Source organism: Oncorhynchus masou, chromosome 11, assembly GCF_036934945.1.
Source record: "Oncorhynchus masou masou isolate Uvic2021 chromosome 11, UVic_Omas_1.1, whole genome shotgun sequence".
Lineage (NCBI taxonomy): Eukaryota > Metazoa > Chordata > Actinopteri > Salmoniformes > Salmonidae > Oncorhynchus > Oncorhynchus masou.
In genome coordinates, this window is record NC_088222.1 from 46500716 (window position 1) to 46517557 (window position 16842).

At 40.5% G+C, this 16842-nt stretch overlaps 1 protein-coding gene across 3 annotated transcripts in view; it reads left to right on the forward strand.

The window, feature by feature from the left end:
* Positions 1-934: 934 nt before the first annotated feature.
* Positions 935-16842, forward strand: part of LOC135548747 (carbohydrate-responsive element-binding protein) — a 36626-nt gene continuing 20718 nt past the window's right edge. For all 3 annotated transcript variants that reach the window (XM_064978644.1, XM_064978646.1, XM_064978647.1), the window contains exons 1-5: positions 935-1351; positions 6622-6728; positions 7488-7570; positions 11521-11610; positions 11727-11768. In XM_064978644.1, coding sequence (XP_064834716.1) covers positions 981-1351; positions 6622-6728; positions 7488-7570; positions 11521-11610; positions 11727-11768 — 693 coding nt within the window. In that variant the 5' untranslated portion in view covers positions 935-980. The remainder of the gene's footprint in view (positions 1352-6621; positions 6729-7487; positions 7571-11520; positions 11611-11726; positions 11769-16842) is intronic.

A 16842-nucleotide genomic window follows, 5' to 3' on the forward strand; every position in this document is an offset into this window, starting at 1 on the left:
GATGTCCATCTGACTATGAAAACTATATATTCTGAATTGGGGGAGATTCAGAATATATCATTTTCATAGTCATGGCAAGCTTTGGGTAAGGGCTATTGAAGATTGAAAACAAAAAATATAAGCCAGGGATTTGGGTCCATCCTCCCCAGATTCAGAATATATAATATTCATAGTCTTTGCATGCTTTGTCTATTAAATATTGAATGCTAAAACAATTCAAAATAATTCACAAAAACAAAAGCTGTGGATTTTAGTCCATCCTCCGCTGATGTCCATCATCCCCTGACTAAGAATATATCATTTTCGTAGTAATGGCACACTTTGTGTTAGAGCTATTGAATATTAAAAACTAAAAATTAGATTAAATAAATACACTTCTCCCCGAAAATGCCAGGGATTTTGGTCCATCCTCCCTCAAATTTTCATAGTTCATTAGCACACTTTGTGTAAGAGCTATTATAGATTGAAAGCAAAAACATTTTTAGAACTACATTTATAATAAATAAAAGCCGTGGATTTTTGTCCGTCCTCCCCTGATTCAGAATATAGTATCATGTTCATAGTAATGGCATGCTTTTTTAAAGAGCTATTGAAGGTTGAAAGCCAAAATATTATTACAATATTTAAAAAAGTCTCTCTCGATTAAAAAAAATAAAAAAGCATTGAATTTTTGTCCATCCTCCCCTGACTCAGAATATATAATGTTCATAGTCATGGCACGCTTTGTGTAAGAGCTATAGAAGATTGAAAGCCGAAATCTTATAATAATAATTTTAAAAAATTAAAAAGTGTGGATATTTCTCCATCCACCCCTGATTCAGAATATACCATCTTCATAGTAATGGCATGCTTAGTTCAATAGCTATTGACAAGAGAAACCCCAATAGCCACCGAATATCCAATATAAAACTAATTTACCTCAGTCCAAAACCGGGGGAAAAGTTCATTGCTGCGCGGAACAAGTTGAATTCTATACTGGAATGGCAATGGCAGAAATAATGTCCCCGGAGTTGTCTCAGGGACAAGGACAAGGAAAGCAGAACCAGCTCAACGACTTAGAATCAGATTCGGACCAAGAGGAAGATCATGCGGCGACCACCGGGACTGGACCGGCTGTTGCTGGCTCTTTTCTCCGCGCGCAGGTCATCCATAGCGGACACTTTATGGTGTCCTCCCCGCACAGCGACTGCACCCCGCGGAGACGGAAAAGCGGAGCTACGGTGCGATATGATTTCGATACCGTGAACAGGACTTGGTGTCAAACATACAGATTCGGTCCGCTAAGTTCTGGGAGCCTTAGCATCGACCCAACGCTGACCCGGTTATTTGAGTGTATGTCACTGGCTTACAGGTAAATACCTCATTATTGATTATTGTATTGTTTACTTGTGTGTAAAGTTGTCAATGGTTTCAACATTTCCACGAGGGAAGTTGTCAAAGGTGTCTACATTACCACACTGCATGAAAATGAACCACAGTACCACTAATTAAAACCGTTTTTGTTGCATCACTTCGCCAAAATATTGTCTGGCCTTACTGTAAAAGCTAGAATTACAAGTCTCCGTATATGCCTAATATGATTACACTTTCATATAACAATTGATTGATACTGTATGTATAGAGAATGATTAGGCTTAAATAGAAATGACAAACTCAAAAGGTGTGTCTGTGTGTGTGTAGGCTGTGTGTGTACTGTGTGTGTGCGTACATATGTGTGGTTGGGTGAAGGGATTCAGAACAGGCTGGAGCCTACTTGCGAAACTGTTTTGAAAATCTTGACAGAGAAGTGGACTTTGGTTTGAGTTGGCAGCCGGTATGTTATGGAAGATTACAGTGTAACTAAGGGAAAGGATAAGAGACAGTTACTACAAAGACCCTGTGCCTGCTAGCTCCTCTCTATCCCCTTACCCTATATTCAGTGTTTTTCCTTTTGTAATGAAGAAAACAAACTGATGCCAACAGGGACTTTGGCATGCTGCAGGATATTTCACTGCTGATTAGTCTATACATTATTATTAGCACTTCCCTTTCTGTGAATCAATTACATCACAAGTATTTGTTATCAACATTTTTTTAACAACCACTGGTTGATAGACAGTATACAGTATGTACAGTGTCCTACATTGTTGCCCACCTTCCGTTGAGTAAAGCATCTGTTCTTGGCTGAGTAATGGACAGATAGCGACACACAAATATCCAAAAAACCTTGAAAATACAATATTTTCGCCATCATCAGGAATGATAAAGGAAGGAAGGAGACTTGACAAAATAGTTGACAAAATAGTTTTATGATACATTGGCAATTTTCAGGAGCAATTTTTCCATGCAATATTGCTGGCAACGGAGTGTTGAATGAGACACTGTCGCAATGATGAGAAATGGGCAACATGGACATGAATAATAGATGTTGTATGAAGGATATATCAACTTATTAAAACTCAATTTCCCCATTTATTTACGAATCTCCTATAGCCCTTTCACTTTCCTTTTTGTTGACTGCCACATCTGTACTGGAATTTATCAGCTAACAAACAAGCAACAAAGGGGTGTTGCAGACATAAGGATAATTCGATTTAGAAAACATTTTACCACACAATTCTAAGCTAGGAAGTGCAAACAGTATTCATCAAGCTAGCCAGCTAGTTAAATATAAAAAATATATAAAATTAAATGAAAAATCTACATGACTAGCTAGATATCGAATTAGCCTGTTTGTCCCATTGACTTAGCATGGGTTTGCAGTTAGCATGCTAATTGATTAACATGCGCACCACTGTGGATGTTTTCGTCAGTTAAACCTGACAAACTGAACATAGTATGTATGTAATAATGCACAGTGTCATGATATAATATTGTAGTGGAGTAACATATTGGATGTGAATGGCCAACAATTCATTCCAACATGTGAGTTGATTCTCTCTCACTTCAGCTCAAAAACAGCCGCAATGTTTTTCTCAATATTTTGAAAGAACAGACGGTTCACGTGACCAATATCTGTGCTCTGATTGGAGGATTCCTACACATTTCCCACTAGGTGGCGCTGCCGATCAAGAGTTGCAAGATAATAAAAAAATTCCATGGTTGGTGCATGATATATATATATATATGGTGCATGCTTACCGGAGCTCATACAAAGTCAATGGGACAAACTGGCTAAATTAGCTAACTAGCTAGCCATGTAGCTTGTTAGCTAGCTATAGGCATTTACATTTAGTTTTCCGTTTTAGATATTTTTTGTATGTTTAGCTAGTTTGACACAGTTTAAAGCTAGCTAGCAATCACCATATTCTTATCGGCAGACTCAGTAGCCTCGGTTTTTTGGAAGACTGCCTTGCCTGGTTCACCAATTACTTTGCGGACAGAATTCAGTGTGTCAAATCGGAGGGCATGCTGTCCGGTCCTCTGGCAGTCTTTATGGGGGTGCCACAGGGTTCAATTCTCGGGCCGACTCTTTTCTCTGTATATATCAATGATGTTGCTCTTGCTGCGGGCGATTCCCTGATCCACCTCTATGCAGACGACACCATTCTATATACTTCCGGCCCGTCCTTGGACACTGTGCTATCTAACCTCCAATTGAGCTTCAATGCCATACAACACTCCTTCCGTGGCCTCCAACTGCTTTTAAACGCTAGTAAAACCAAATGCATGCTTTTCAACCGATCGCTGCCTGCACCCGCATGCCCGACTAGCATCACCACCCTGGATGGTTCCGACCTTGAATATGTGGACATCTATAAGTACCTAGGTGTCTGGCTAGACTGTAAACTCTCCTTCCAGACTCATATCAAAAATCTCCAATCTAAAATCAAATCAAGAGTCGGCTTTCTATTCCGCAACAAAGCCTCCTTCACTCACGCCGCCAAACTTACCCTAGTAAAACTGACTATCCTACCGATCCTCGACTTCGGCGATGTCATCTACAAAATTGCTTCCAGCACTCTACTCAGCAAACTGGATGCAGTTTATCACAGTGCCATCCGTTTTGTCACTAAAGCACCTTATACCACCCACCACTGCGACTTGTATGCTCTAGTCGGCTGGCCCTCGCTACATATTCGTCGCCAGACACACTGGCTCCAGGTCATCTACAAGTCCATGCTAGGTAAAGCTCCGCCTTATCTCAGTTCACTGGTCACGATGGCAACACCCATCCGTAGCACGCGCTCCAGCAGGTGTATCTCACTGATCATCCCTAAAGCCAACACCTCATTTGGCCGTCTTTCGTTCCAATACTCTGCTGCCTGTGACTGGAACGAATTGCAAAAATCCCTGAAGTTGGAGACTTATCTCCCTCACCAACTTCAAACATCTGCTATCTGAGCAGCTAACCGATCGCTGCAGCTGTACATAGTCTATTGGTAAATAGCCCACCCATTTTCACCTACCTCATCCCCATACTGTTTTTATTTATTTACTTTTCTGCTCTTTTGCACACCAATATCTCTACCTGTACATGACCATCTGATCATTTATCACCCCAGTGTTAATCTGCAAAATTGTAATTATTCGCCTACCTCCTCATGCCTTTTGCACACAATGTATATAGACTCCCCTTTTTTTCTGTGTCATTGACTTGTTAATTGTTTACTCCATGTGTAACTCTGTGTTGTCTGTTCACACTGCTATGCTTTATCTTGGCCAGGTCGCAGTTGCAAATGAGAACTTGTTCTCAACTAGCCTACCTGGTTAAATAAAGGTTAAATAAAAATAAAATAAAAATAAACCATTGACATGTTACTAGTTTATGATTATAACATTATATGTTTGCTAAATTTAGTTATCTTTACCGTATGTCTGCATTGCCATGGACTTGACTGGCACCTCTTTATTGCTTGTTTCTTAGTTGATGAATTTCAGTACAGTTGTGGCAGTTAACTGGCAATAACAAGCTATAGATGACTAAATAAATGGGGAAATTAAGTTTTAAATGGATTTATGCTTCATATGAAATCTATTATCATGTCCATGCTACTCATTGCTCCAGTGTCTCATACTCCTCTCCATTTCCACCATCATTGCTCATCAATATTGCATAAAAAATTGCCAATGTGTCATGACCTTTATAACTTCCCGAACAATGTCTTCAGTGTGTGTGTGTGTGTGTGTGTGTGTGTGTGTGTGTGTGTGTGTGTGTGTGTGTGTGTGTGTGCCATGCCATCAACAATGCTTGGCACAGAGAGGAAGTCTCTTCCTTCTACTATCCAATCAAGCTTTTACAATCTGATAGTTGCTCCATAAAACACACACCAGAGCCAAGAAAAATACTGCAGCCCTAAAGAAAGACTGCTACTAAATCCATCTTTCAGGTGTTTACTGGACTATATTCAGCGATAGACCTTTCTTTGATTGAGGAAGGAAGCTAGGAATATTTTATCATGCTAAGGATACAACAACACAGTGTACTAGCATAACCAATCATTCAATCTTTAAGCATAACCAATCAATGAATGTATCCTGTATCAGTTTAAACAAAAGCTAGCTATTGCCAATGAAATGCAGCACTGAATCTGATAGGATACATACTATTACCACAGGAATTGTTATTTATTTTTAATTTCCGCTGATGGATCTAATGAACATTGCCTTTTCAAACAGTTTTTCTGAGACATCTTAGTGTTCGCTTTTTTTGTAAGGTGTTAAACTATGCTGTTATGTCAGGTACTTTGTTAAAACAACATTTTACATAGAACATTTATTAGTCACCCTCCAGATGGGTGAATGTTATGGTTTATTTAACCCATTAGCTTCATCAAGTCAATTTGTACCCGGTTAATGTGCCTCCTCTGCTGTTTTCCTGAACATGGATGCTGACAGGGTTTTCACTTTGACTATTTGACATCATCCAGCATCCAGCCCCTAGGAAATGATTCACCTGGCTTCCTAGCAACCCAATAAGCACCAGCCATTAAGTGGCCCCTTCTCACCAACTGGTGTGCTGACTGTCTTAGTCTGACACTGGAAAGGCACAGGGTCGAAAACATCCTGCTTTTTTGCTCAGTGGCATCCTTTTCCCTGTTTAGTTAACCAAAAGTAGAACATTATTTAGGAAAGAGGGTGCCATTTTGTACACATACCCTTTCAGTGTTCTGGTGGAAAGGCTCCTCTGATTGGGTGCCATCAGCGCTGTGTGAAAATGATGACGTCAAAGAAAGAGGCAGCATTAATATACAGTTTCAGTGCTCTTGTTTTTAACAATGAGGCAGAGGACTGGTCCTTTCATGTATTGTAGCTTTTTCTCAATGCTGGATGATATGTGGAGAATAGAATAGAGAATAATAGAATAGAGCATCCAGTTTCTGCATCTCTAATATTTATCCTCTGCTTGTAATCTCATCGTTGTGTTTTGACAATCATTAACTCTGTCAATTGCTTGTCTCTCTGTCTCTCTTTGTAAATGGGAGGGAAGGAAAGTTTGCCCAAGGTTGTCATAACATAACCATTCCTCCCTAATAAATAGAATATCTTGAAGTGGGACACAAATTACATTGAAGCATATTTTTTCCTTAAATATCACAGGTATAATGCTTTGTTACTTGTTATAAGCACGTATATGAACCTTTATAATGTCTTAATTCCTTTATTTTGTGTGACTGTAAGGATTATGTTATGTCTTTTCAGTGGTAAAATAGTCTCTCCGAAGTGGAAGTCTTTCAAAGGCCTGCGGCTGCTTTGGAGAGACAAAATCCGTCTGAATAATGGAATCTGGAGAGCCTGGTTCATCCAGTGTAAGCTCTCCTCTCCTTTCCTTTCCTCTCCTCTCCTCTCCTCTCCTCTCCTCTCCTCTCCTCTCCTCTCCTCTCCTCTCCTCTCCTCTCCTCTCCTCTCCTCTCCTCTCCTCTCCTCTCCTCTCCTCTCCTCTCCTCTCCTCTCCTCTCCTCTCCTCTCCTCTCCTGTGTAGCTAAGTTCGTAGAACATGATGGTTGAAACACCAGAGTTGTAGGTTTGATTCTCACAGGGGACCAGTATGAAAAAGTACCAAAATGTATGCACTCTTTCTGTAAATTGCTCTGGATAAGAGTGTCTGCTAAATGACTAAAATGTAATTCCATTCATCCTCACTCTGTTCTTTCACTCTGAGCAGCTTGCATGTCTCCTGTTGTCCCAGGGTTGTTTAATCTGATAACAGACAGGGAGAGCTTTGTTCAACCGAACTGATACATGGACTTGTTACTACAGTACAGTCACACAACAAAGAGAATAGCTCGAGTGGGATGTCTCCTACAACTACTGTACAATGTGGACTGAATTAATTTAAACACAATGCAGTGTACAGCTTTCCATGCCAAAAACATACTAATGAGAGCTCCATTACATTATTCACATGATGTTGAAGCCACATTTGAAAAGAAAACACAGAAAAAACTAACAGAATTTACTGATTTATTGAGAGAATTGGCAGAGTTGACAGATTTGAGAGTCCATTGAACCATTAATCCAAGTCATGATTGAATGATCAGTTGTTTCTTGTCCGTCCCGTGTTACAGACGTGGAGAAGAGGAAGAACCCTGTGTGTGGGTTTGTCACCCCACTGGAGGGCTCCGAGGCCGACGCCCATCGCAAACCTGAAGTAGGTGACCTTTGACCCCCAAGGCCGAGTGAGGAAGTAGCCGATATAGTGCACTGATTTTGAGGAGGGCCTATAAGGCTCTTGTCAAATTATTTATTTATTTATTTATTTCACCTTTATTTAACCAGGTAGGCAAGTTGAGAACAAGTTCTCATTTACAATTGCGACCTGGCCAGGATAAAGCAAAGCAGTTCGACACATACTGCTCTGACAGTTGGTGCTTAAAGCTAGTGAGGTAGATAAGTGTTTCCAGTTTCAGAGATTTTTGTAGTTCATTCCAGTCATTGGCAGCAGAGAACTGGAAGGAGAGGCGGCCAAAGAAAGAATTGGTTTTGGGGGCGACGAGAGAGATATACCTGTTGGAGCGTGTGCTACAGGTGGGAGATGCTATGGTGACCAGCGAGCTGAGATAAGGGGGGACTTTACCTTGCAGGGTCTTGTAGATGACATGGAGCCAGTGGGTTTGGCGACGAGTATGAAGCGAGGGCCAGCCAACGAGAGCGTACAGGTCGCAATGGTGGGTAGTATATGGGGCTTTGGTGACAAAACGGATTGCACTGTGATAGATTGCATCCAATTTGTTGAGTAGGGTATTGGAGGCCATTTTGTAAATGACATCGCCAAAGTCGAGGATTGGTAGGATGGTTAGCTTTACAAGGGTATGTTTGGCAGCATGAGTGAAGGATGCTTTGTTGCGAAATAGGAAGCCTTTTGGATTGGAGATATTTGATATGGGTCTGGAAGGAGAGTTTACAGTCTAACCAGACACCTAGGTATTTGTAGTTGTCCACGTATTCTAAGTCAGAGCCGCCCAGAGTAGTGATGTTGGACAGGCGGGTAGGTGCGGGTCGCGATCGGTTGAAGAGCACGCATTTAGTTTTACTTGTATTTAAGAGCAATTGGAGGCCACAGAAGGAGAGTTGTATGGCATTGAAGCTTGCCTGGAGGGTTGATAACACAGTGTCTAAAGGGCCAGAAGTATACAGAATGGTGTCGTCTGCGTAGAGGTGGATCAGAGACTCACCAGCAGCAAGAGCGACCTCATTGATGTATACAGAGAAGAGAGTCGGTCCAAGAATTGAACCCTGTGGCACCCCCATAGAGACTGCCAGAGGTCCGGACAGCAGACCCCCCGATTTGACACACTGAACTCTATCAGAGCAGTAGTTGGTGAACCAGGCGAGGCAATCATTTGAGAAACCAAGGAAACCAAATGTAGTGCACTATGTAGGGAATAGGACATACCCATTTAAAATCAACTCCTATTAACTCCTACAGTGCCTTGCGAAAGTATTCGGACCCCTTGAACTTTGCGACCTTTTGCCACATTTCAGGCTTCAAACATAAAGATATAAAACTGTATTTTTTTGTGAAGAATCAACAACAAGTGGGACACAATTATGAAGTGGAACGACATTTATTGGATATTTCAAACATTTTTAACTCTTGATACTCCCCATCCCGGATCCGGGATTGTGAATAAAGCCTCAGGCTCATTAGCATAACGCAACGTTAACGATTTCTGAAAATCGCAAATAAAATGAAAATAATGCGCCTGCTCTCAAGCTTAACCTTTTCTTAACAACACTGTCATCTCAGATTTTCAAAATATGCTTTTGAACCATAGCAAATCAATCATTTGTGTAAGAGTATTGCAAGCTAGCTTAGCATTTTGAGTAGCATTTAGCACGCAACATTTTCACAAAAACCAGATAACCAAATAAATAAAATCATTTACCTTTGAAGAGCTTTGGATGTTTTCAATGAGGAGACTCTCAGTTACATAGCAAATGTTCAGTTTTTCCTGAAAGAATCTTTGTGTAGGAGAAATCGCTCCGTTTTGTACATCACATTTGGCTACCGAAACGAACCGAAAATTCAGTCACCAAAACGTCAAACTTTTTCCGAATTAACTCCATAATATCGACCGAAACATGGCAAACGTTGTTTAGAATCAATCCTCAAGGTGTTTTTTCACATATCTCTTCATTGATATGCAGTTCGTGGAAGCCTGCTTTCCCCTCAGAATCGCATGGAAAAATACCAGCAGCTGAAAAAGACGCACCAATTTCGACGGAGGACACCGGGCGGACACCTGGAAAATGTAGTCTCTTATGGTCAATCTTCCAATGATATGCCTACAAATACGTCACAATGCTGCAGACACCTTGGGGAAACGACAGAAAGGGCAGGCTCATTCCTCTCGCATTCACAGCCATATAAGGAGACAATGGAAAACGGAGCCTCAAAAATCCTGCTGATATCCTGGTTGCCGTTTCATCTTGGTTTTGCCTATAGCTCCCGTACTAGGGCACCCACAGACAATATCTTTGCAGTTCTGGAAAATTCAGAGTGTTTTCTTTCCAAAGCTATCAATTATATGCATAGTCGAGCATCTTTTTGTGACAAAATATCTTGTTTAAAACGGGAACGTTTTTCATCCAAAAATGAAATTGCGCCCCCAGAGTTTCAAGAGGTTAACAAATCAATAACTGAAAAATTGGGCGTGCAAAATATTCAGCCCCCTTTACTTTCAGTGCAGCAAACTCTCTCCAGAAGTTCAGTGAGGATCTCTGAATGATCCAATGTTGATCTAAATGACTAAAGATGATAAATACAATCCACCTGTGTGTAATCAAGTCTCCGTATAAATGCACCTGCACTGTGATAGTCTCAGAGGTCAGTTAAAAGCGCAGAGAGCATCATGAAGAACAAGGAACAAACCAGGCAGGTCCGAGATACTGTTGTGATGAAGTTTAAAGCCGGATTTGGATACATAAAGATTTCCCAAGCTTTAAACATCCCAAGGACCACTGTGCAAGTGATAATATTGAAATGGAAGGAGTATCAGACCACTGCAAATCTACCAAGACCTGGCCGTCCCTCTAACCTTTCAGCTCATACAAGGAGAAGACTGATCAGAGATGCAGCCAAGAGGCCCATGATCACTCTGGATGAACTGCAGAGATCTACAGCTGAGGTGGGAGACTCTGTCCATAGGACAACAATCAGTCGTATATTGCACAAATCTGGCCTTTATGGAAGAGTGGCAAGAAGAAAGCCATTTCTTAAAGATATCCATAAAAAGTGTCGTTTAAAGTTTGCCACAAGCCACCTGGGAGACACACCAAACATGTGGAAGAAGGTGCTCTGGTCAGATGAAACCAAAATTGAACTTTTTGGCAACAATGCAAAACGTTATGTTTGGCGTAAAAGCAACACAGCTCATCACAATGAACACACCATCCCCACTGTCAAACATGGTGGTGGCAGCATCATGGTTTGGGCCTGCTTTTCTTCAGCAGGGACAGGGAAGATGGATGGAGCCAAATACAGGACCATTCTGGAAGAAAACATGATGGAGTCTGCAAAAGACCTGAGACTGGGACGGAGATTTGTCTTCCAACAAGACAATGATCCAAAACATAAAGCAAAATCTACAATGGAATGGTTCAAAAATAAACACATCCAGGTGTTAGAATGGCCTAGTCAAAGTCCAGACCTGAATCCAATCGAGAATCTGTGGAAAGAACTGAAAACTGCTGTTCACAAATGCTCTCCATCCAACCTCACTGAGCTGGAGCTGTTTTGCAAGGAGGAATGGGAAAAAATTTCAGTCTCTCGATGTGCAAAACTGATAGAGACATACCCCAAGCAACTTACAGCTGTAATCGCAGCAAAAGGTGGCGCTACAAAGTATTAACTTAATTAATGGGGCTGAATAATTTTGCACGCCCAATTTTTCAGTTTTTGATTTGTTAAAAAAGTTTAAAATATCCAATAAATGTCGTTCCACTTCATGATTGTGTCCCACTTGTTGTTGATTCCTCACAAAAAATACAGTTTTATATCTTTATGTTTGAAGCCTGAAATGTGGCAAAAGGTCCCAAAGTTCAAGGGGGCCGAATACTTTCGCAAGGCACTGTATGTTTTTTGTTTTCTCTTGTAAGGCTATAGTTCTAGAAGGCAGCTACTGGAAGCGTAGGATCGAGGTAGTGATCAAAGAATACCACAAGTGGAGGATCTACTACAAGAAGAGGGTGAGTGCTCATTTTGGACATAGACAAGGATCCTTTTGCATTATGAGCTTTTGTTATGCATTCTTTTCATGTCATTCCAATTGTACTAAATTCCGTTTCTTCTTCATCCATTGAAGCTTCAGAAAAACAAAGATGGCCTTTTGTCAATGCTACAGAAGGTAAGATAAAGACTTGAATAATTCAACTCTACTTATAATTTCCCTCTTTTTGGAACAGGTTTTAATTTCCCAACATTTTTGTAACAGGCCCTGCCAGTATGTGCACTCCTTAGTCAAACATTGAAAACATGTGTGAGGAGAGTTTCCATATCTCAATAATTATATATGTTTGGTCAAGTATGGGAACTGACCATCGTCTGACCGTTTATGCCATTAAGTTTAGCCAAACGTGCATGCATGCATGTGCGCGCGTGTGTGTGTGGCTGTGTGATATTGACAGAGCAGATTAATTACCCAGGTGTATTGTGTTTACCTTAGTAGGTTTGGAGCTCACCATATGTTTGTCAAAGTCCTATCACTGTCTATTAATAGATTCCATTCAGATTCTTCCGGCCTTGGTTAGTCAGAGAAGAAAACAGAGGGGAGGCACAAAAAGGAAAAATAGAAAACATGCAAAAGTACTTGCGTCACAGGCCGACATTGGTGATCAAGTTTGTATTGTCTTCTGTGACAATACCTCTAATCTCTCTCTCTGTACCCCCAGCCAATCTCTCTTTCTCTGCTCTGCCTGTCTTTCACCAAGGATGTGGCTTCAGACTTTAATATGTAATTTAATCAAATCTGACCCACTTGCTGATGGGTTGCATTGTGAAGCAGGGGGAAATGTAAGGTCTTTGTTGTTCTACTGGATGTGTGAACGTGAGTTTGTGACGTCGGTGTCACTCTGGCGCAAAAACAAATTAGCCATATTGGGAAGAGGATGTGGTTTATTTTTTGTTCTTTTTTGTATTTAACCTTCATTTAACTAGGCATGTCAGTTCAGAACAAATTCTTATTTACAATGACGGCCGACCCAGGCCAAACCCTAACCCGGACGATGCTGAGCCAATTGTGCGCCGCCCTATGGGACTCCCAATTACAGCCAGTTGTGATACAGCTTGGAATCAAACCAGGGTCTGTAGTGACGACTCTAACACTGAGATGCAGTGCCTTAGAACGCTGAGCCACTTGTTTAAGAAGAGAAGCATTGGGAGGAAAGAAAGAGGTTGAGGGATGGAGAGGGGAGAGATGCGGGATATGTACCTTATTAATGACTCACATGAGCACACGTGTGTCCTCTCAACCCACAAAACCCTAAACCCACTCTGTGTGCAAAATACATGGTCAGGTGAAGTCCCACACCCACTCTGCATTATGCAGTACATGGTCAGGTTTCCCCTTTTCTCCTGTGTTGTCTCCCAACCATTCTGTCACTCTATCTCCTTATTCATCTTCCCCATCCTTTCCTGCACCTCCTCCTTTTCACCTCTATTTTACTCCATCTTAATCATTCTACTACACTCTTTTAAAAAAGTGTTCTTCATTTATCCCCGTAGGAGAAACCTTTTTGGTTCCAGTTAGAACCTTTTGGTGGTGAAAACATTTCTACCTAGAACCATTTAGTGGTGAAAGGGTTCTACGTATTACCTCACATTAGTTTAAGGATTCCTCTTGGAGCCTAAAATAGTTATTTTCACAGGGTTTACTATGGGGACAATTGAAGAACATTTTATGGTTCTAGGTAGCACTTTCTTTTCTGAGAATGTACAGTTGAAGTTGGAAGTTTACATACACTTGGGTTGGAGTCATTAAAACTAGTTCTTCAATCACTCCACAAATGTCTTTTTAACAAACTATAGTTTTGGCAAGTCGGTTAGGACATCTACTTTGTGCATGACACAAGTCATTTTTCCAACTATTGTTTACAGACAGATTATTTCACATATAATGCACTGTATCACAATTCCAGTGGGTCAGAAGTTTACATACACTAAGTTGACTGTGCTTTTAAACAGCTTGGAAAAATCCAGAAAATTATGTCATGGCTTTAGAAGCTTCTGATAGGCTAATTGACATCATTTGAGTCAATTGGAGGTGTACCTGTGGATGCATTTCAAGGCCTATCTTCAAACTCAGTAGATCTGGTTCATCCTTGGGAGCAATTTCCAAATGCCTGAAGGTACCACGTTCATCTATACAAACAATAGTTCGCAAGTATAAACACCATGGGACCACGCAGCTGTCATACCGCTCAGGAAGGAGATGCGTTCTGTCTCCTAGAGATGAACGTACTTTGGTGCAAAAAGTGCAAATCAATCCCAGAACAACAGCAAAGGACCTTGTGAAGATGCTGGAGGAAACAGGTGCAAAAGTATCTATATCCACAGAAAAACGAGTCCTATATTGTCATAACCTGAAAGGCCACTCAGCAAGGAAGAAGCCACTGCTCCAAAACTGCCATAAAAAAGCCAGACTATGGTTTGCAACTTCACATGGGGACAAACATCGTACTTTTTGGAGAAATGTCCTCTGGTCTGATGTAACAAAAATAGAACTGTTTGGCCATAATGACCATCGCTATGTTTGGAGGAAAAAGGGGGAGGCTTGCAAGCCGAAGAACACCATCCCAACCGTGAAGCACAGGGATGCAAGAATCATGTTGTGGGGGTGCTTTGTTGCAGGTGGGACTGGTGCACTTCACAAAATAGATGGCATCATGAGGAAAGAATATTATGTGGATATATTGAAGCAACATCTCAAGACATCAGTCAGGGAGTGAAAGCTTGGTTGCAAATGGGTCTTCCTAATGGACAACGACCCCAAGCATACTTCCAAAGTTGTGGCAAATTGGCTTAAGGACAACAAAGTCAAGGTATTGGTGTGGCCATCACAACGCCCTGACCTCAATCCCATAGAAAATTTGTGGGCAGAACTGAAAAAGCATGTGCGAGCAAGGAGGCCTACAAACCTGACTCAGTTACACCAGCTCTGTCAGGATGAATGGACCAGAATTCTCCCAACTTATTGTGGGAAGCTTGTGGAAGGCTACCCAAAATGTTTGACCCAGTTAAACAATTTAAAGCCAATGCTACCAAATACTAATTGAGTGTATGTAAACTTCTGACCTAGTGGGAATGTGATGAAAGAAATAAAAACTGAAATAAATCATTCTCTCTACTATTATTCTGACATTTCACATTCTTAAAATAAAGTGGTGTTCCTAACTGACCTAAGACAGATAATTATTACTAGGATTAAATGTCAGTAATTGTGAAAAACTGAGTTTAAATGTTTTAGGACAAGGTGTATGTAAACTTCCGACTTCAACTGTATGTACCCATCTGAAGTGCAAATGTATTGCATTGTGAAGTCTATACATTGCATGGGAAGTCTGAAGTCAGTTAAGTCATTTTTTACTGTGTCGAAGGTTCTGCAGGTCCTTGTAATACCTGATCAGGTTTGTGAGCACCAGAGATAATGTTTGACTGTGTGTCGAGCTCTGTGTTGTCTGGGACTGTGCTCTACTAGAAGGATAGAGAGGGAAAACTGTGTATACAGGGCAGAGTATTACAGGACTGACTGTGGTTAAAAGGAACACAAGCCGACAAACCTCACTGAGGCCAAAGTTCACTTGACACGAGCGAAAGCACCTGCTTTCAGCTCACAACATTCACACAACTTTTGTAGTTTATCTGGTCTTGACTTAAGCTAGAATTGTGGTCAGTTGCGTATATGGCTGATGTAGGGTCCTTTTTGTTTAGTTCAGTAGCCCTTTCCACTCGCAGTCCATCATCCCATATACGGCTTGAACATTTCAGATTTTGTCATTGATTACTTAAATTGGAAACCTGTGGCTGTACAGTATACATGCTATATTATGTCAGAGCACAGGTTCTCCATTTAACAGCACTGTATATGTTTTGACTGACAGCCGTTATAAACTTGAGCACCGTGCACGACAAGAAGATGCCCTCATCCCTCCTGCTATTTGGGCTACTTTTGCACATGTGTTGTTGTCTGAGTAAGGGAACTGCTGTACCTTAAGATGACTAAGTGTATTTTGAAATATGAGAATACTGCTTTGATGTCATTCAAGCAAACTACACACCCATGAGTCCAAATGTGTACTTCATATTTTAAACCTCACGTAATTTATGTGTTATCATTCAGTTAGTGAAATTACATTGAAAACATGTCTTTTAGATGCCTTTTCCAGAAGTTGACATCAAGTGAAAGGTTAACAGATGTATTTTTTGGACGTCGAAAGTACATCTTATACGGACGATAAAAACACATCTTATACGGACTTCACAAATACAAAATACGTATTTCCTAGACATTGAAAATACCTATTTTCCTTACGATGAAAATTAGTAGTTTTCATTGATTCTATGGACAAATTTCAACTGATATACATTATCAATTAGGTAAGCATTATACCACAATAATAATTTCCCACACCTCTTAAAAGGAAAGAGGAGTGTAGATCGTAAACAAACGATTTATTATTGCTCCCATAAATCACATGCAATTAAGTAAGCTTTTTTAAAAGCTTTAAATCTGAATGATGATGTTCAAAGTAGTCTAATACATAGAAAAAAACACTTCAACTACAATAACATTCTGATTAATGATTACATATTATTTTTCTTGCTATGACTGTGTGTGACTAGTGTGCTCTAGTGTAATGTACTGTACTCTACTGTCAAATTTTTGTAGGTCTGTTTTTGGGGGTTTATTTATTCACACCAAAAGAAAAGAAGTGAAAGACAAAACAGTACGGACAAAAAACAGGTAAAAACGGAGTGCAGGTGAGGTTGGAAGCACAAAAGCGCTGATATGAAAAACACACCACAAATAAGTACAACAACAAAAAAGTTTGTTCAATCAGTTAAACACAGCATGTTAGTTATAATTGCACATGATATACTCAGTATACAAGAAAACACCTGTTTGATTATGTATGTGTGTGTTAGAGTGTGAGAGTTAGGCTACATGGAGGTGATTATTGGTAGTTTGGTTCATCAGACTGATCTCAGTCTTCACTTGGAAGTTATTGAGGGATGATGAAGTTTTGGCTCAGTCTTCACTTGGAAGTTATTGAGGGATGATGAAGTTTTGGCAAGATTGATGGATGTGACTTGTTCCATTTCATTCCCACCAATTCCAAATCAAATCAAAGTTTATTTGTCATGTGCGCCGAATACAACAGGTGTAGTAGACCTTAGAGTGAAATGCTTACAGGCCCTAACCA